The sequence below is a fragment of the Mandrillus leucophaeus genome, unplaced genomic scaffold (genome assembly GCF_000951045.1).
Source record: "Mandrillus leucophaeus isolate KB7577 unplaced genomic scaffold, Mleu.le_1.0 Scaffold40, whole genome shotgun sequence".
Taxonomy (NCBI): domain Eukaryota; kingdom Metazoa; phylum Chordata; class Mammalia; order Primates; family Cercopithecidae; genus Mandrillus; species Mandrillus leucophaeus.
Genome location: NW_012104254.1, coordinates 8834300 through 8855446, shown reverse-complemented (window position 1 = coordinate 8855446; position 21147 = coordinate 8834300). Strand labels below are relative to the sequence as shown.

General features: G+C 41.0%; 1 protein-coding gene across 5 annotated transcripts in view; it reads left to right on the top strand.

Moving 5' to 3' along the window:
* MYO3B (myosin IIIB) overlaps window positions 1-21147 on the top strand; it is a 545921-nt gene that overhangs the window by 307544 nt on the left and 217230 nt on the right. For all 5 annotated transcript variants that reach the window (XR_001007340.1, XR_001007338.1, XR_001007339.1 and 2 more), the window contains exons 24-25: window positions 15696-15773; window positions 19154-19359. Coding sequence is in view for 2 of the 5 variants with exons in the window: in XM_011991954.1 (XP_011847344.1) it covers window positions 15696-15773; window positions 19154-19359 (284 nt within the window). In the remaining 3 variants the exon portion in view is untranslated. The remainder of the gene's footprint in view (window positions 1-15695; window positions 15774-19153; window positions 19360-21147) is intronic.

The following is a 21147-nucleotide window of genomic DNA, read 5'->3' as shown; positions in this document are numbered from 1 at the left end:
AGACAGAGTTTCGCTCTTGTTGCCCAGGCTGGAGTACAGTGGCACGATCTTGGCTCATCGCAACCTCTGCCTCCTGCGTTCAAGCGATTCTCCTGCCTCAGCCTCCTGAGTAGCTGGGATTACAGGCATGCACTACCATGCCCAGCTAATTTTGTATTTTTAGTAGAGATGGGGTTTCTCCATGTTGGTCAGGCTGGTCTTGAACTCCCAACCTCAGGTGATCTGCCCATCTGGGCCTCCCCAAGTGCTGGATTACAGGTGCTCACCACCACACTTGGCCCATTTTTTTTTTTTTAGACAAGATCTCACTCTGTTGTCCAGGCTGGAGTATAGTGGCATGATTATAGCTCACTGTAACCTTGAATTTCTGGCTTCGAGGATTCTTCCACCTCAGCCTCCGGAATAGCTGGGCACCATACCATACCAGGCTAATTAAAAACAATTTTTTTTTTTTTGTAGAGATGAGGTTTTGCTCTATTGTTCGTGCTGGTCTTGAACTCCTGGCCTAAAGTGATCCTTCTGCCTTGGCCTCCCAGAGTGCTGGGTTTGCAAGTGTGAGCCACCACACCCACCCTGGGTTGGGGAAGAGGGCGGGCAGCATTTTAAACAGCAAAACTACCATTGGAAAACCACAAAAATGCAAAAAAAAAAAAATTTTAGTACTTAAACAGACCTCAGAAAGGACACCTATTTATAATATGAGAGCTGAAATAAGAAGGCAGAGCATCATCCTCTTTGACCTCAGCTGGAAATGTGTGCATCAGCATTTCTGTGAATGACTATGAAAGCATTGCAGGTATTGACTTTGGGTTACAAATAAATTTTAGCAAGTAGGCAAATCCTCAGATAATGAAGATGGATTGTCTATGTGGTTTTTTTTGGAGTCACTGACTTCTACCAGTTTTAAAAGGGATTATGACACAGAAACATTAAAGAACCCCATGTCATGTTTTCTGTCAACCCACATTCCTCTCCTTTCCTCTGTTTGATTTTTGACTGTTGGACTAAGGCATATCCTCTGCCTTCTATACCCACAGTACCAGTGCGGTGTAGCCTCCTTCCCTGTACTATCTACATGGCTCAGACCCTGCCCACGTGAAAAGTGTGCCTTCTAGTGTGTGGCATATATTTACATCATTAAAATAATAATGTGTATGGGTCTGATGAAAATGACTAAAGATTTGTTTTCACTTAGAAAATGAATTGAAAATTCTAATCATTAAGGCATCAAAAATATGAAGTGCCAGCATAGCAATAAAAAATGAAACAAAACCAACTCCAGTTACTATCTGACTTATCCAAGGTAAAATTACAGAAGTGGCCCTAGATAAAGCTGGGCTGTATAAGTGTGGCGGAAAAGTAATATTGTTTCCTCACCCATCAAAAGGTTTATGGCTGAGACCTCTTATAACAAAAAACAGATTAATGAGAGAAAAGCATAAATTTTATTTAATGTAAGTTTTAGATGACATGAGAGCCATCAGATATGAAGACCCAAAGGAACAGGGAAATCTGTGTATTTTTATGGTCAGTTGTGCAGAGTTATGACTGAAAAGCAAAAGGGTGTGATTTAGTGGTAATAAACTGGGGCTTACTTAGCAAGGTCTTATTGCTCAGATTCTTCTTGGTGTCCCTATGTGACATTCCTTACCTCTGGGTATTCCTTACCTCAGGTCAGGACATCTGTCACATGAGGGTCTTCAGGGAGGAGAGAGGGAAAATAGCAGAGAGTGACCTTCCTAGGTATTCTGGCCTGCTTCAGAGAAGAGCTGAGGGAAGCTGAGAGTGGCCTTCCTGCCTCTGCTGTTTAAATGCCAAAGTCCCATATATTTGGGGATAGCATGTCCTTAACTCTGTCAGCTTCAACACACGGAGCGGCACTGCACAGAGCCAGTTTTCAGTGTGTCTTGCTTTCTACTCAGTACTCTAAAGATGTTTGAGATCAGTGGTGCTGTAGGGCTTTTTTCTTCTTCTTAAGGGATAGATACATCACTTGATAGCAATAAAAATTCTTCTGAAGAGGCTTTGTCAAGAAGATAATAAATATGAGCACTTCTGAGGCTTCAGGATGCAAATAGTGAGCACTTACTAAGAACAGGAGGAAATTCTTCAGTTTTCATTTATTGCCAAAATCTAGAGGGTTATGGGATTCTTTGGAGTCTGTATCTTTGTCTAAGAGTAGATTTAGTTGACAAATGAGGCAAATCTTTTTACTGATACCATGCTTTCAGACTTTTATTTTGTAAGTTATATCAAACCACATTGGGTGGTATAACCACCCAGTGGGTTCACTTTGCCTATTGCCTAGACAGAACCAGTTGATCAAGATGGGAATTACAATAGAGAAAGAGTAACTCACACAATTCTGGCTGTGAGGAGACCAGGGTTTCATTATTACTCAAATCAGTCTCCTCAAGTATTCAAGGATTGGAGTTTTGAAGGATAGTTTGGTAGGTAGGGGGCAAGTGAATTGGGAGTTCTGATTGGTGAGGTCAGAGATGAAATCATAGGGAGTTGAAGCTGTCCTCTGGCACTGAGTCTGTTTCTGGGTTGGGGCTATAAGACCAGATGAGCCAGTTTATGGATCTGGGTGGTGCCAACTGGTCCATCAAGTGCAGGGTCTGTAAATATCTCAAGCACTAATCTTCAGCCTTACAATACTGATGCTGTCCCCAGGAGCAATTTGGGGAGTTTTAGAGTCTTGCAGCCTCCAGCTGCTTGACTCCTGTGCCATAATTTCTAATCTTGTGGCTAATTTGTTAGTCCTGCAAAGGCAGTCTAGTCCCCAGGTAGGAAGGGGATTTATTTTGGGAAAGGGCTGTTATTGTCTTTGTTTCAAAGCTAAACTACGAACTAAGTTCCTCCTACACCCAGGAATGAACAAGGACAGCTTGGAGGTTAGAAGCAAGATGGAGTCAGTTACATTAGATCTCTTTCACTGTAATAATTGTCTCAGTTACAATTTTTGCAAAGGTAGTTTCAGTCCCTTCCTTTGGGTTTTGTAACACCTTATTCTATGAAGATGGAAAAAGGATGAAGACCACTCTAACATCTTTCTGCTGAACAGGGGGCATGGTGGGGTTAGGTACTAACCCCAAGGTAAGAGGAGTAGAACTGCTTTGCAGCTGTCTGCACGTACTTATAGGCGCCTGGTTGGGATTTCAAGGCTTACATGACAAGGGTGTTAGTGTTCTCATCTATAGTTTTAATGCAGCATTTATAGAACAGCATACTATAAGGTAAATAATGTGTTCTGGGATAAGCAGTGCAATTCCAAGTTTTAAAAGTAAAGATTTGAAAGCATTAGTTTGGGGACTTGTAGCCCACAGATAATTTAGGATTTAATCCACATTGCAGAAAGTAATAAAACTCGAGAACAACTAACAACAAGTGTGCTATAGTTGTGTTTTTTTTTTTTTTTTTTTTTTGGAAGTATAATTTTTCTCTCACTAGTCCCCAATTTTATTAAAGATAAATCATAGTAGGCCAAATTTACTTGCAAAATAAATTTTAGTCCTATTACGCTTGGCTTGATTATTTGCATAAAGTCCAGTAGGAATAATTATTTGCCATATAGGCTCTTTTAAAATTGGCTTTGCTGAAACTTTGTTCTATAGAGAATCTCAGATTGTACTTTTAAAGCCTTGAAGCCCAGTCACAGATTTATCTATATCTGCACATACCTGTATGAGTTGAGTGAATTTTCCTCCTCTGAAGGTCCTAAGATAACTTGGTGCTCCTGGGCCTGTCAGAAAGTAACATTCTTTATTTAGTACAGGTCAGGAACCCTGTACAGGGAATGTGTAGACAAGGCATGAGGCCAGCTTTCCCTTTATTGGCTCTATAAGTCAACTTTGATTATTTAAAGAAAGCATGCCATTCCAGTCAAAGCCTTGGTAAAATAACCAGTTTCTCCAATTGTGTCCTGTTACAAAAGAAAAGAGATTCTTATTGCACTTATGCAAAAAACTAGACTGCCATAAATTGAGAATACTCACAAATAGTTTCTAAATTCTGGAGGAATCAGGTGGAGAGAAAGCAATATGCTCCAAATTTCATTCATGGGAGTATACTTTACTCAGTTGCTAAATGTTCTAAATAGCTCAAAAGAAAAAGTTTTCTTGACTCTGAAAAACAAAAGGATTAGCAATGTTTATCACATCAGCTCTCCATGAGTCCTAGAAGTTTGTTTTGTTTCCTCTATTCCAATAACACAATATCTAAAGTTATCAGAGACCTACATTCAAGAGAACCCATCAGAGCCCTATATCTGATTATAAACTGCCTACTGGAAAGGATCAAAACAAGACAGTTTGTCTGTGGATGACAAAAGTCTTAGGCAGCCACTATTAAAGCTACAATTGACTAGGAATTTTGATTACTTCTGTGGCATACAACAATTTTACATAATAATTAAAGGCTTAATATACATTAAGTTATGTCAGAATTATAGAAGCTTCCTATAATTTTTGAACACATACAAATAACATATTTATAAAAATACAGTCCAAAGAAAGCCAAACATCATTTCATAGTTGACAGTGTTTCCTGTGTGATTTTTATGTAAAATAAGGCAAATACATCATTTTTGTACTTTAGGGGACCTAATATCTAAAAGATTAATTAGGTCAGAAAAAGACATACTTTATAATTTGACTTTGGAAAGTTTGTCAAATATCGAAGGTCTACAACACTGGATATCACTAAATAGAATCCCAGGTCACCATAAGTCATTCATATAGCCAAAATGATAACCCAGAAATTTTAAAAAGGAAAAAACCTTTACTCTGATAGAGAGGAGACTCAGCTTTCTAGACAATAATATCCGATGAAGACAGCATGAGGTCAACTGAATCTGTCTCTTCTCTCTCCCCTCCCTTTTTTTTTTGTAGTTTATTCAAAAGGCAAACAAGATTTGTTTTAATTGCTCTTAATATTACATAAAAATCTTTTTCAAAAGAGAAAAACAAGTTTCGTATTTGCTTTAGGGCATCTTTAATGCTAAAGCTAGTTTTTAATATAATTTTATAAATTTATGTAGTTTTAATTAGTTTGACTATAAGGTAAGATTCTCATAAACTTCTTATAACTAACTCTTTACAATTTTCTGTTAAACAGATCAATTTTTTTAAAAAGAAAACCCTGTTACTCAGACACATAGGACCAGATTCTGGCTCCACATCAATGTGCTTTTATTTTACTGTTCAATATACAGAAAATTACAAAACAGTTCCCCTCAACTCTTAGCCAACTTGCTTCTTTTCACAGAACTTCTTTTACAAGATCAACCCTTCACAAACCTTTCCAACTTGCTTAAATTTCAGTTTTGACCCTTTACTCTTTTAGGTGAAGACATTCTTTAAAACCCTCTGAACTAGACAAAATTACGTTCCCTTTAACAAAAACCATATTCCCATGCCTTCTTATAATTTCCCACCAAAACCACATTCTACTTTCCTTCTATACCTTGCAACCTTGCATGTAAAACTCTTTTTCCAGTGGACTCAAGTATGTGTTACACTGTTAACTTTTGGAATCTTTCATTTCTTGTGAAAAGTCTGATAAGTAAATGATTTTAATATATACTGGCTGTGAAGCCTAGGACACCAGACAGAACTGCAAATAAGGTCTGATTCTTCCTAGTACAGTCAGGGGGTGTGGCTTATGCCACATGTCCCCAGGCCTTATCTAGAACCTAATGGCTCCAAAGTAGGTAAGTCAAACAGTTTTCAAAAGTCAAAGAAGCAGTTTATTACCTTAAAGCATTTAGCAAACCTAATATCTGACCTAATTTAGACCAAATGTCTCGATCAAATGTCTAAATTTTGAAGACATTTTTATTTTACCAATAATCTTTAAAGTTGTCTTTATTTCTGAAAGATTACTAAAGTCACATGAACAAAACGGCATTAAAGTTTCTATTTTTCTGACAAAATATTTTATTTAAGCCCTTATTTTGCCCCCAGTTGTTCAGAGCTCTTTCATATATAAACATCACACAAACAGATATAAATATACAGAGAGAAGAAGATCTAGTAGTTGTCAAGATTTTCATTTGTCAATAATTGGATTATTGGCTTCAGGGTGGAGCCCTTGGAGGAATAGGGTCAGGAAAGCTTGCTGTTTCCAGGGCCTAATAAGCAGGCACAGCTGGAAGGCAGAAACAGATCACCAACATTAAGGGTCCCTTTTTTTTTTTTGAAACGGAGTCTTGCTCTGTCGCCCAGGCTGGAGTGCAGTGGCACAGTCTGGGCTCACTGTAAGCTCTGCCTCCCGGGTTCAAGCCATTCTCCCGCCTCAGCCTCCCGAGTAGCTGGGACCACAGGCGCTCACCACCATGCACAGCTGATTTTGTTTTTTGTATTTTTCATGGAGACAGGGTTTCACCGTGTTGGCCAGAATGGTCTCGATATCCTGACCTCGTGATCCACCTGCCTCGGCCTCCCAAAGTGCTGGGATTACAGGCGTGAGCCACTGCGACCGGCCGAAGGGTCCCATTTTTATATCACATCCTGGATCCCCCAAAAGAGGGAAATACTATGGAAGAAGACAGTGCAATGCTCTTACTGTGCATTTTATTACAAGGCAACCCAAAGCCGATCAGCCCATTTTGTAATCAGCCCATCCCCACGGGAATCTCATCTCTCAGTGGAAGAGGGGGATGTTTGCATACTTTCCAGGTGACCAAGCATGCTTCTCTAATCCAAGCACGCAAAGAGCCACGTATTCCTCCATAACAGCCAATATCCCTTAAAGTTGCTATACACCAAGGCTAAAGGCTTTCCCATAATGTAAAGTAATTTCTGATGCCCCCAAAAGTCAAAAAAAAGGTCAGGTAACAATGAAAAACCAAACACAGCCTTAGATTTTGAGAGATATTTATCCACTTTCAATTCCTGGGGTTCCATGAGGAAAATAGGTTTTTACCAGAATGGGGTCTGTGGTGCCACCTCTGTTTTTTCCCAGGAGTCCAGGCTGTTTGAAATTCTTAGATTCTCTCATGTGGGCATCAGGAGCGGGAAGCAGACAAAATGGAGAAAAATAATTCCGTCAACTGAGAAGAAAAACCTTTTTCAGAAAAAAGCAATTCAAGAAGAGGAAAAGATAAAGGCCTTTTAAATATGTATAGCTTGGATATCCATTTTAATTAAGCTGATTTTAACAGTAGAGCTCTTTTGTTTTTTAAAAAACTTTTAAAATCTCATTCCAGACTCCAGTCAGGAAAGCCAATATTTTTGACTTTTGAATTCTACCACGGGTAACCTCCCAGTGAAATTAATAAGTTTTAACTAAGGTTATAACTTGACCATGGATGCATAAGGTGTCTCAAAGAGACAGTAAACAGTTTATTTACAAGATTTAGAATCTACCCAAAGGTAATTCAGAGAAATAAAAAATTAGGAAATCAGAAGCAGTCCCTGGGGGAAAAGAATCAATAAATGGCAAAAAGTTTCACAAATAACAAAGCAGAAAGGACTGATTTCCTAAGCCAAGAATTGAACCTAGGCTGCCATTGTCAAAAAACAAAGCCTTAGCTATGAAGCTACAACATTAAGCAGTTTCTATTGTTCTTCCCAAAAGAGGCTTGGAGTAGCCAATTTTGAGCTTACAAAGGCTTTAAACTGCTTAAGATAATTTTTAGGGCTAGCTATGACATGAACCCCAAAATCCTTGTCCTCTGGATGGCAGAGACTAAAGTATCCCCACATGGTCACAAGGTTAAGATTTTAAGGACATAAAACAACATGAGAGAGAAGCTTCGTCCAGTATTGGTTTCAGGGGCCTGCAGCAAAGTTTGTAACTTACAAGCCTGCCAGGCTGGCTTGAAAAGTAGGCGTTTAGGGGTTCAAAGCCTGTGTTCTGTCCTGTGACACTGCCTCTCCATTACAGAAAGAGAAATTCTTAGCACAAAGTACACCAGATTTGCAGCATCCTAATAAGACTAGTCTCACAAATCCTTTTTTTCTATTAATCAAACCTTTGCAGAAGAGACAGTGATGTTTACCATTCACACACACACACACACACACACACACACACACACGAAAGAGAGAGAGACTGACAGACTGACCAACCGACCAACCGACCAGAAACCTGGCTGGTAAGAAATTCTTACCCTTTTTGCCAGCGTACCAGGTACCAGATTTCTGGGTTCCCTTTCTCTGCAACTTTCAGAAGAACAGAGCAGCTTTTGATGACCCCGCTCACGGCACCAAGCTGTGGGGACCCATTACAAAAGAAAATGGTCACTTTCTGTTTTATGGAACCATAGGCAAAAGCTTTCTAGTTTTGCAAGATGCCACCCAATGGGCTGCATGAGGAACCGAATTAGCGTTTTCCATCCCAGCCGAAGCAAAATACACGTAACAAAACAGACACTAGTCACCTCATTCCACACCCAAAATTGACCTAACAAGGCTCAAACTTTCTCCTGTTGGTCTCTGTCATCTTTGATCCACTTAAAGTGGGGAGGGATGACCTCCAACTAGGAATTTGATGAGTGGTCTCTTGGCAAGACGAAGAGTGGAGAATCACAGAGTCAGGCCTGTTGAGCTTTCTTCAGGGCTCACCGAATGCGATTACACTTACAGAGGGTTCTTCAAGTTAGGCCTGCTGGACTTCGGTCAGCAGTTTCTTCAGAGATCCCTTCCACACATACAAACACACACAACAAAGACAAGATGGACAGAAGGCCTTTCAAATCAAGATCCCTTGCCAAGAATTCCAAGAGTATTCCTTCCAAACTAACCTCCTATTCCCCATCTGAGAAATCTCCCCCAAATCTTCCTGATTGAGAAGAAATCTCCGGAACCAAGACTCTTCCTCCTCATTAGGTAGGGCCAACTGAGACTTTGAAGGAGCCAAAACTATCAGCAGAAGGGAGAAGGTGTTGGCAGCTCCTAGAATACTCACCAAATCAGACACCTCATAATGGGGCTACAGCTACAGACACTCCATGATTTTGCTACAGACAGAGACACACCCTGCAGTACGGCTCCAGTTACAGACACCCTGTGGAGGAGCTACAGACAGACGTCCTACCGTGGGGCTGCAGTTATGAAATGTCTCCCCAGGACTATTTCTCTATTGCAATTAAATTCATGAACATTGGGCTAGCACTGACTTGCCAGTAGAGACAGTGTCAGAGTCATCCTCTAATCCAAGAGAACTAGGTGGCTGCTTGGGCTGGCCTCTGGATCCATCAAAGGAGAGGGGATACCGAACCATGGGCAGGTAGCTACAAAGGCAATCCCAGACCAGCCTCCAAATTTGTAACCACCCAACGGGCTCACCTTGCCTGCTGCCTAGACAGAGCCGATTGATCAAGACGGGAATTGCAATAGAGAAAGAATAATTCACATAGAGCCAGTTGTGTGGGAGACCAGAGTTTTTTATTACTAAAATGAGAGAATTTGGGGATCTGAATTTTTAAGCATAATTCTGTGGATAGAGGGGACAGTGCATTAGGAGTTCTGATTGGTCAGGTCAGAGATGAAATCATAGGGAGTCGAAACTGTCCCCTTGCACTGAGTCAATTCCTGGTTTGGGACCACAAGACCAGATGAGCCAGTTTATGGATCTGGATGGTGCCAGCTGGTCCATTGAGTGTAGGGTCTATAAATATCTCAAGCACTGATCTTAGGCCTTACAATACTGATGCTGTCCCCGAGAGCAATTTGGAAAAATGTAGAATCTGGCAGCCTCCAGCTGCATGACTTCTAAACCATGATTTCTAATCTTGTGGCTAATTTGTTAGTCCTGCAAAGGCAGTCTAGTCTCCAGGCAGGAAGGGGATTTGTTTTGGGAAAGGGATGTTGTTGTCTTTGTTTCAAAGCTAAACTATAAGTTCCTCTTAAAGTTAGTTCGGCCTACACCCAGGAATGAACAAGGACAGCTTGGAGGTTAGAAGCAAGATGGAGTCAGTTATGTCAGGTCTCTTTCACTGTAATAATTGTCTCAGTTATAATTTTTGCAAAGGTGGTTTCAGTGCCAGTATATAATGTTTAAGAAATATGGTTTAGGAATCAAAGTGGGTTCAGACATAGGCATGGCCGTCTACTGGCTGTAGGACTCTGGGAATTTTACCTAAAATATGTTAGTCTTAACTTCCTCATATGTAGAATAGGAAGAATAATGTTATTTACTTCATAGGTCATTTTGAGAATTTAGTGACATAACATAGGAAGTGTTTAGTACAGTGATTTCAGATAGGAAACACTCAATATATACTATATTACTCAAGTTTTGATAATCATTTAAAATTCCATGTGTGGAACCCATATGTATATAGAAGCTTGCTCAACTGCTGTGGCTTGGGGACTGTAACACAATTTGTAAAACTTATTCGTGACCACTCTGAAGGCTAACCATTCACAAGGAACCAAGCAGGATGTTTATCATTGTGGACGGAAAGCACCCTTGCTCAGCTCCAGCTGACTTACATTGTTGCGTAAGTCTGTGTTGTAGGAGGAAAGCATACTGGGTTAGACAGACAATGGTTTTGTCCAGAATATGGCTTCTATTGATCATTTTGATATTGGTCTTATAGGGACCAAGGGAAAACTTCCTCACTCTCTGAAAGTTTGCTGAAAATAAACTGACAAGAGGCAGATTAATAGGAGAAAAAGAATACAGATGTGTTAACGAGAATAGGGGAGAATCACAGAATGATTACCTATCAGACACATGGTACACAGATGGTTATATACCCTTCTTAAGGGAGAGGGAGATGGAGAAGCGTGGATGATTTTAGGGGTATGGTAAATGATTTTAGGGGAATTTAATGGCCTTGAAAAACATACAATGGCCTGGGACAAAGTCTGTTAGGTCTGCAAAACAAACAATGGTTTGGGACAAGTCTGTTCAGTTGTGTTGACAGACTGCAGCCTTTCTTCCTGTGATATGAGTTTAGTTAATGAAAAACTCAGGGAAGGGATCACAGATAATTGTTTTCTTTGGTGGCTCTAGACTTTAGGCAGATAAAGGAATTTAGAGAACAGCTTCATCCTGGGCTATGGGAGAGACAGAGGATTAAGAGATGGGGGTTGGGGGTATCAGAGAGACCTTGACTCTTCTTTAGTTCAACATGTCGAAGTACCATATTTTGGGGTATATGTTTCTGTACCCCAACAGTTTCACTGGAACTATTTTTCTTACCAATAAATATAAAGATCTCCTTGCTGAATTGTGTGGTAGCAGAACTCTCCTTCTGCCACTGAACGCACTTTGCATCCTTGATCTTTATCACTACACTAAAACTAAATCAATCACGGTAATGATGGAAGGAGAGCTAATGTTATTTGTTATATGTGTGCAAGGCAGCAATTTTGACTAACCAATTTTATTAATGAGGAAAACAGAGGCTTTTAAAAGTTAAATACAGTCATCAGTCACTTAATAATGGTGATATATTCTGAGGACTACATCATTAGGTGATTTTTGTCGTCGTTCAGTCATAGAGCGTGCTTACACAAACCTAGATGGCATAGCTTACTATGCACCTAGGCTATAAGCTATAGCCTATCGCTCCAAGACTACAAACCTGTGCAGCAGGTTGCTGTACTGAATACTGTAGGCAGTATAACACAGTGGTAAGTATTTTTGTATCTAAACATAGAAAAGGTATAGTAAAAATGTGGTACAAAGGATTAAAAATGGCACACCTACATAGTGCACTTACCGTGAATGGAGCTTACAGGACTGGAAGTCACTCTGGGTGAGTCAGTGAGTGTGTGGCGAGTGAATATGAAGGCCTGAGACATTAGTGTACACTCCTGAAGACTTTATAAATAACATACACTTAGGTTATACTAAATTTATTTTAAAATGCATTTTCTTCAATAATAAATTAACCTTAGTTTAACTCTTTTATTTTATGAACTTAAAAAGTCTGCAAAACAAAGAATGGTTTGGGACAAGTCTGTCTAAAAGACTTTTTCACTCTTTTTTTTTTATAATAACACTTAGCTTAAAACACAAACACATTGTTCAACTGTACGAAAATCTTTATGTCTTTATTCTATAAACTTTTAAAAAATTTTTTACTTTTACTTTTAAAACTTTTTTGTGAAAAACAAAGACACAAACACATACATTAGCCTAGGCCTACACACGGTCGGGATCATCAATATCACTTTCTTCTACTAACTCCACACCTTGTCGAACTGGAAGGTCTTTAGGGCAATAACACACATAGTGTCATCATCTCCTACGATAGCAATGCCTTCTTCTTGAATACCTCCGAAAGGACCTGCCTGAGGCTGTTCCATGGTTAATGTTTTTTGTTTTGTTTTTAATGTAAGTAGATGGAGTACACCCTAAAATAATGATTTTTTTTTTTTTTTTTTTTTGAGATAAAGTCTCGCTCTGTCGTCCAGGCTGGAGTGCAGTGGCATGATCGTGGCTCACTACAACCTCCACCTCCTGGGTTCAAGTAGTTATCCTGCCTCAGCCTCCTGAATAGCTAGGACTGCAGGTGCCCACTACCATGCCTGGCTAATTTTTATATTTAAGTGGAGATAGGGTTTCACTTCATTGGTCAGACTGGTCTCGAACTCCTGACCTCAAGTGGTCCACCCACCTCAGCCTCCCAAAGTGCTGGGATTACAGGCATTAACCACCGCACCAGGCTAAAATAATGATTACTAGTATTGTAAATATGTAAACCAGTAACGTAGTTGTTTATTATTATCCAGTGTACTGTACATTATTGTACATGCTCTACTTTGATATAATTGGCAGCACAGGTTTGTTTACACCAAATCACCACAAACACATGAGAAATGAAGTACACTATGACATTATGATGTCTACAACATTACTAGGCAATGGAAATTTTTCAGCTGCATTATAATCTATGGTACTACTGTAGCATATACAGTTTACCATTGACTGAAATGTCCTACTTCTATGGCACATGAGTATGACAGGTGCATGACCACACAGCTAGCAAGAATTTCAACCAGGCATGTCAATAGCAATCACTCAGCCTAGGAAAGCTTTTCCAGTCTCTTTTTTTGTCCTAAGGTAAAAACATGTAAATACTTTGGAGAGGATTTTTTCTTTGTTAAATCCCCACTTTGGGGAAGAACTATTTGCTAGATGATGCCCTAATAGAATCCACTTTCCAGATTGTTTCCAAAAGCATTTTTGGTTAAAAAATTAAATGATGCTACTACTATTGTATTAACGAAATTAGCTCAGGAAGAAAATCTCTTAGGCTACACAACAACCTTTTCAGCCCTTTTGGTTTGGACTTTAGGGGCTGGCTTTGGAGTTCCACGGGAGGCCTGATACAGAGAGAGGTCTAGTTTAAAGGGTTGAGAGAAGCAACTTCTGGTTTGTTCCTTGTTGGAAATTCTCTCTTTTAGATCCATTCCAAGTTCAGGAGAACCTTATGACTATGCAAATATACAAGAGACCCCCTCGACAACCGAAGACCTTTCTAAATTCTTAACTTAGAAAATACCCCAATAACATATCACGTATTCTGTCAAATACAGTACTAAGTATGTAGGTGGTGAATTACAGATAAGCATTAGCATTTCCAGGTTGTATATATCAAAGAATAGGTTTTTACTTTATTTCCAAACCTCACTCTGTATGTGATTGCAAGGACAGAATTTAAAGTCCTGTTGAAACACAGATGCTGTGCGGTTAGAGGGGGCTGTCACTAGCTGGGAGCTACCTTCTGACCATGTAGCCTTATAACTTTTGGAGTACAAATTGGTGCTTAACTCTGCATTTTTCCAGTTTGCTGGAGGGAACCAGTGCTGATCTTGAAAACAATACAGATTATTCCTTTGATTTATTTATATTTTATTTGTGCAGATTATGGGATACATGTGAAATTTTTTTACAATAATATTCCTTTTAAATTGTGTTTCAACTGAATTAATACACATCAAGGATTTTTTGGTCACTAAACAGTTAAATTCTCAAATGCCAAGGGTCTGTTATAAGTTCTGAGGGAGGGTAATAAGTCAATCCATAAACATCTGCCAGTAGAAAAATATAAATGAGCTTTTCAGCTGCCTAGGGGGCCTGGTGCTCACTAGTTAATTTGAATAAAAAGAGAGGGAAATAAAGGAGGAAAAGCAGGTTCAAAGCTAGAGGTGCTTCTTCAGGGAGGATCTCTTAATAAAAGAAGTGCTGAGGCCGGGCGAGGTGGCTCACTCCTGCAATCCCAGCACTTTGGGAGGCCAAGGCGGTGGATCACCTGAGATCGGGAGTTCGAGACCAAGGTGGGTGGATCACAAGGTCAGGAGATCAAGACCATCCTGGCTAACACGGTGAAACCCCGTCTATACTAAAAATACAAAAAATTAACTGGGTGCGGTGGCGGGCGCCTGTAGTCCCAAGCTACTCAGGAGGCTGAGGCAGGAGAATGGTGTGAACCCAGGAGGCGAGGCTTGCAGTGAGCAGAGATCCCACCACTACACTCCAGCCTGGGCAACAGAGCAAGACTCTGTCTCACAAAAAAAAAAAAGACAAAATTAAAATGTCAAACCTATAGGCAGTTGTATCATTGTTTCAGCTGCATGTGAATGGACTGATGGCATCTTCTGTGCAGCCCATTAAAATAAAGCTGCACTGTCTCTGATGTCTTCACTCAGGTCATAGACCTGCTCACGGTTAAGTTGCTTTTCTAGGTTTGGAAAACTTAGCACCATGTTTTCTCCCCTTCTTAAATAAACCTATTTTCTTGACCCATCCCAATGGAAGCATTTCCTTCCATTTTACACACAGTCTCCCACGTACTCCTTTAGGTGACCCTCTGTATTCACCCCTCCTAACTCCCACCCCTTTTAGCACCAATTTTTCACTTTCATTGAACAAGCCTGCAGACATCCTCATCCCATGGGAAGGTGACTGCCTGGATGGCAGTCCACCCCGCCTAACCCACATGCTGACAGCAGTGTCTTCCATTTCAAACATTTCTGCTTTATACCCTTGCCACCTGTTCAGAGCAGATGGGAGGCTGCCACGGCAAGGCCAGTGCTAAATGCCACTCACGCACTCTGCAAACGGAAGCAGAGTTTTTGTCGTTGCATTATAATAATGGAACGCAGGCTGCTTGCAGTCGGTCCCTACAATTGTTTTCATCAATAAATTCCTTCCAGTCAGCCCAGGTAGTTGGGATAGATATTGAGAACAGGTTCATTCCGTTGGGTTTCCGAGTGATTTGGTGCCTGAGCTCCTATCTGCAGTGAGCACATGGGAACTGTGGGAGGTAGGAGGAGTGTTGCAGCATCAGAGTCTGATGACATGGAAGGCAACTGGTGCTGGCCTAATTCCCTGTGGTACAACCTGGCCTTTGGGGCCATCATGTCTTTATAATCATTTGGCCTCATGGCCCTTTGCCAAGTTTCCTTGTAGGCAGTAGTTTGGTCTCATGTGACCTTACTAGACAATTTAATGGGGGTTCATTAGAAGATGGAGAAGTATCGAAATAACAGAGGTTTACATTGAGACCATATGGTATTTTACAGAGTGAGGTATTGTCAAATGAGTAGAACAATGCATATTCTTTGTTTCTATGTTTTGAAAAATTCTCCCCACAGTAGGACACTATTGTGTACTAAATACCATGGCCCCTCAGATATTCGGCCAAACAGGCTTTCAGATTTTGGAAGACATGGAGCATGAGGTAAGTGCCTGGATCCCCAAACCACTTGCCTCCATCTTGCTTCCAGGTGGACACTCTGGAGGTGATACGGCATCCGGAAGAAACCACCAACATGAAGAGGCAAACCGTGGCTTCTTACTTCCGGGTATGGAGCCTTCTTGATCTGTATTCTGCCTACTTCCAAATAGGACTATCCAAGCCTTCTTATGAGATGCCCAGATAGAGTCAGTGAAACAAGGGCAAAGCACAGAGTCAAGAAACATCGGGTTGGGGAAGTGGTGGAAGCAGGGCGGGAAGAGAGCACTGGGCACACAATCCTCCTGCCCATTAAATGACTGATTCTGTCAGCATTCAAGCTGCTTCTTGGTCTTAAAGTTACTGGAGGCAGCCACTTTTCTAGCATACTGAGTAGTAAAGTAGTTAATAAAGTTCCAGAAGTTGGCTTATTAAGTTCAGATACTAAGAGAATCTGTCTTAGCATTGATTTCATTTTCCTAGATTAAATTGACGCATTGTAAAATATACGTGTCTGAGCCCTATTATTTCCCATTTCTGCCATCCCTATTTCTGATACTTCATCTAGTTAAATGCCTCCTTTGGGTAAAAACACAGTCTCTAGAAGGGCTCTGTTAAATGCACATTATATAGCAAAGACAAGACACATAGAATCTTGCAGCAATTTGCACAGATTTGTTTGTCTTCAAATTATAAAGCATTAGAGTTGGAAGGCCTTTAGAGATCACGTACCACTGGAAGCTGAGATCCAGATAGTTTCACAGTAGAAATGCTGTTAGGCCAAGCACAGTGATTCACACCTGTAATCCCAGCACTTTGGGAGGCTGAGGCAGGCGAATCACCCAAGGTCAAGAGTTTGAGACCAACCTGGCCAACATGGTGAAACTCCATCTCTACTAAAAATGCAAAAATTAGTCAGGTGTGGTGGCAGATGCCTGTAATTCCAGCTACTTGGGAGGCTGAGGCAGGAGAATTGCTTGAACCTGGGAGGTAGAGGTTGCAGTGAGCCGAGATTGCACCATTGCACTCCAGTGTGGGTGACAGAGTGAGACTCCATCGCAAAAAGAAAAAAGAAGAAATGCTGTTAGATCAAATTTAGAGCTGATCTCAGGGGCAGCGGAATGAGGTAGTAAGGTGGGGTTGGCAGAGGAAAGGGCTTGGCAGGGATGAGAGGTCAGGTGGGTGGGAAGCCGGAAGAGCCAGGCAGGCTGAAGGGCAGGACTTGGGAGCCGGCACTCTAGATAGAAGGCTCCATGGAAAGCTAGCAGGTGCAAGGATCTAAAGTGCAGAAGTCCAGCCTAGCCAACTGTGCTTCAGAGGCAGGCTAGAATTGGGCTCAGGGTATGAATTGCAGGGGCCCCAGACCTTTGAATCCCATACTCCATCCATGCAGTGAGTCATGCTATAGCATCTGTGGCAGGTGGGCCCCTGCCTCCTCATTCTGATGTTTGGTTATTTCTAATTGCTACTTATTTCTTACATTGAGGCATACCTGGTCCTATCCCCTTTAGTGGCTCTATCCTCATCTGTTAGTCCATTTTATGTTGCTATGAAGGAATACCTGACACTGGATGATATATACATATTTTTTGAGACAGAGTCTCACTCTATTGCCCAGGCTGGAGTGCAGTGGCGCAATCTTGGCTTACTGCAACCTCCACCTCCTGGGTTCAAGTGATTCTCCTGCCACAGCCTCCCATATAGCTGGGACTACAGGCACGTACCACCAAGCCTAGCAAAATTTTTTTGTATTTTTATTAGAGACAGGGTTTTGCCATGTTGGCCAGGCTGGTCTTGAACTCCTAACCTTAGGTGATCCACCCACATCAGCCTCCCAAAGTGCTAGGATTACAGGCATGAGCCACCGCGCCCAGCTGAGACTGGATAATTTATAAAGAAAAGAGGTTTATTTGGCTCATGGTTCCTCAGGCTGTACAAGTGTGACACCAGCATCTGCTTGGCTTCTGGTGAGGTTTTACTCATGGAGCAGGCATGTTACATGGCAAGAGAGAGAGGAATGGAGAGGGACCAAAACAGAGAGGGGATCCCATACTCTTTTAAACAACCAGATTTTGCATGAACTAATAGAGTAAGAACTCACTCATTGCCATGTGGACAGCACCAAGCCATTCATGAAGAATCTGCCCCCATAACCCAAACACCTCCCACTGGGCCCATCTCCAACATTGGAGGTCACATTTCAACATGAGATTTGGAGGAAACACACATCCAAACTGTATCATCCTCCTGGTAACCCTTGGTGTCTGTGTGTATTTTCCCACTGGATTTAGTGGCTCTATTTACTCTGTGAAATGATTCTCAAGATCTTAGGGCCCCCCTATCAGCAGAAAAGTCTCTGGCTTATGGTTTTTCAGAAATATACCCATAATAACCAGTTTGGTGTTCTCAAAATACCAGTTCACAAATGCTAACCCTGAAAAACAAGTTACCTTGGTAAGCTAGGTAACACCAATTTTGATCTGTAGGAGCAGTGACTATGAAATAATGGAACTGATTTCCTTTGGCTTATAATAGCCCCTGAAGGTGTGTCCAGAAGAGCTCCAGCAGTGGATGCCCTCAGAAACAACTGAGGCCGCCCCCTTCACAAGCGCCCCTCTGATTTTCCATGTCCTTCCTCCCCTCTTGCTATGAGAGCCCTGTACCAGCTGCTTGGTATATGTTAGTTGATAGTCACCATAATCTTCATTTTGAATACTTCTCTTATTTTCTTTGCCTTGTTTTTGTATTTTTCTTTTCTGTCCCACTACCTTATTACCAATCGTATCAGTAGGATTTGCTTAGATTATCTGGTGGATCTTAGGCTGAAGAAGCAATTTGCCCCTTCCTCAAACGCTGGACATTTACAGATACAGATTGTGGAACGTCACCTGGGAATACCAGCGACAAGCATTCTAATTCTGGCAATGGAATTACAGGATAGCCTAGAGCATGTTCTTAGCTAAGTTTCTGCCATACGGGATATTGCTTGGCACTAGGTGATGTTTAAAGAATGTTTTTGACGGCCGGGCGTGGTGGCTCAAGCCTGTAATCCCAGCACTTTGGGAGGCCGAGACAGGCGGATCACGAGGTCAGGAAATCGAGACCATCCTGGCGAACACGGTGAAACCCCGTCTCTACTAAAAAATACAAAAAACTAGCCGGGCGACGTGGCGGGCGCCTGTAGTCCCAGCTACTCGGGAGGCTGAGGCAGGAGAATGGCGTAAACCCGGGAGGCGGAGCTTGCAGTGAGCCGAGATCGTGCCATTGCACTCCAGCCTGGGCGGCAGAGCGAGACTCCGTCTCAAAAAAAAAAAAAAAAAAAGAATGTTTTTGAATCTGCAGATGGCTATAAGTAGGACTTATATTATTATCTCCTATTGCTGATTTCATGTTCTGCCTCGCAAAGGTCTGTGAGCCTCAAACTGCTCTAGAGGCTTCTGCAGGCCCGTGTTGTAATTATCCATTGCATTGGTGGTAACCTCGTTCCTTGTGCATTTTTCTCCCTGGTAGTATTCTCTGATGGACCTGCTCTCCAAAATGGTGGTTGGACAGCCCCACTTTGTGCGCTGCATTAAACCCAATGATGACCGAGAGGCCCTGCAGTTCTCTCGAGAGAGGGTGCTGGCCCAGCTCCGCTCCACAGGGATTCTGGAGACAGTCAGCATCCGCCGCCAGGGCTATTCCCACCGCATCCTCTTTGAAGAATTTGTGAAAAGGTCAGACCATCACCTTTGGGAATGCATTCTTGTAAATGTAGCTCTACTCTGGCCATCCCTGTGTCCTAAGATTGTTCCTCCTGCCCACTCTCCTCCAAATATGTAATTGGCTAGTTGCCAGCTACCATTTAGTTCTTTGTTGAATTTTTATTGTGCTTCAACTAAACTGCAGTGATCCAGCAGTCACGTTAAGCTTCCTTCTGATCACATTATTTTAAATGTCCATATACATTTATATGTTATAAATCCTTAGGTCTCAAGTTCTCCAGGTATTTTGTTGTTATGATGAAAGTATCCCTCCATAAGTGGGCCCAGATTCTGGTGGATTGGAATGCACCCAAGCACCAGTTCTTCTTCCAGGTTCTGGCATGATACAATATAATAATTAACACTTATATAGCACCTAAAGTATCCTAAGAGTACAGGACATTTTAGGGCACTATTTAAAATGTATTATCTCATTTGATCCATAGAACAACCCTATAAGCTAGACTCTATTATTATCCCCATTTTACAAAATGTAAAGGTGAGAAAACTTGGGTATCAAAAGAAAGTAAGTGATTTTCCCATGGTCTCATGCTGGTCACTGTAGAGCCAGGATTTGAACCCACGCAGTCTGGTTTCAGTATCCATGCTTTTAATCTCTTCAGTTCAGTGCATTCAATCAATATTTATTGAAATAAATTGCATGGCACTTTCTTAACCCAGAAGTGCCTTTGTCTAAGAATGAAATGCTGCTCTTTTCTGAACAACTGCCATAGACATTATGTATGAATGTGATTACAAGTAGAATTTTCTGTGAAGAAATAAGGAAAACAATAACAACAACAAAAAAAAAAACACCTCTGAGAAGCACTGCTGTCTGAGGATGCCTGGAGAGGAATATTGAAATCCATTGTATGCCTGACAAAGACAAGGCAATCAAGAAAAAAAAATACATTGTAGAATCTGCCTCACTCCTTAAGCCATCAGTTAGTGTCTTTTTACCTCCACTCTGAAACATGTGCCCAAAGTCATTTTTTCCAACTTTTTCTCAGGAGAGGATGGGTCCTAAATAAGGTAGCTTGCTTTATCAAGTCTCCCAAACTCTGCTAAATTCCATGGAAAAGATAAGGCAAAAAAAAAAAAAAAAAGTTCCTTGCAATGAGAGCTTTTAAATTAAAATAAGAACAAAATGGCTTTTTTTTTTTCACATGTTTTTGAGCTTCATTTTTCCTCTTAAATTTGGAGGTGAAACAAGAAAAAAAATTTAGCACATGAATTTGACTAGTCAAGTATTTTTTGTAACAATGTTTGAATACATAAAAATATTTAAGAAAACAGGTCAAATGCTGAACAGATTGGCACTTCTTTGTTCATAATCAGAAAGTCATTAGGCAAGTATGAACAGGAGTTTCAAAATGCCAGTAAATCTGAGGATATCAAAGATTTCTGAGCCAGCAAGTTAATTGGTATTTTGATCCTTTTGAACAACTTAACAAAATAGATGAGTTAGCAGTTTTCTCCCTTGATGTTATTCGACAAATAGGTACACTTCTTATCTTCCTGTTCAAGAGTGCTGTTTTGTAAACTCTCAGCAGGAAATATGCAGACAGGACAATCAAAGACAGGAAACAGAGCCATTTAAGGTTTATTAAATGGAGGTAAATAAAAGATAAAAACTCATTTAATGTTACTCTATACTTTTGTATTTTCCGGCATTCAGGACTGAAACCCTGAGTATACACCTGGTGGTGGTCTTGGGATCATGTTGTTGGGTTCCAGAAAGGGGAAAGACTTCCCCAGTCC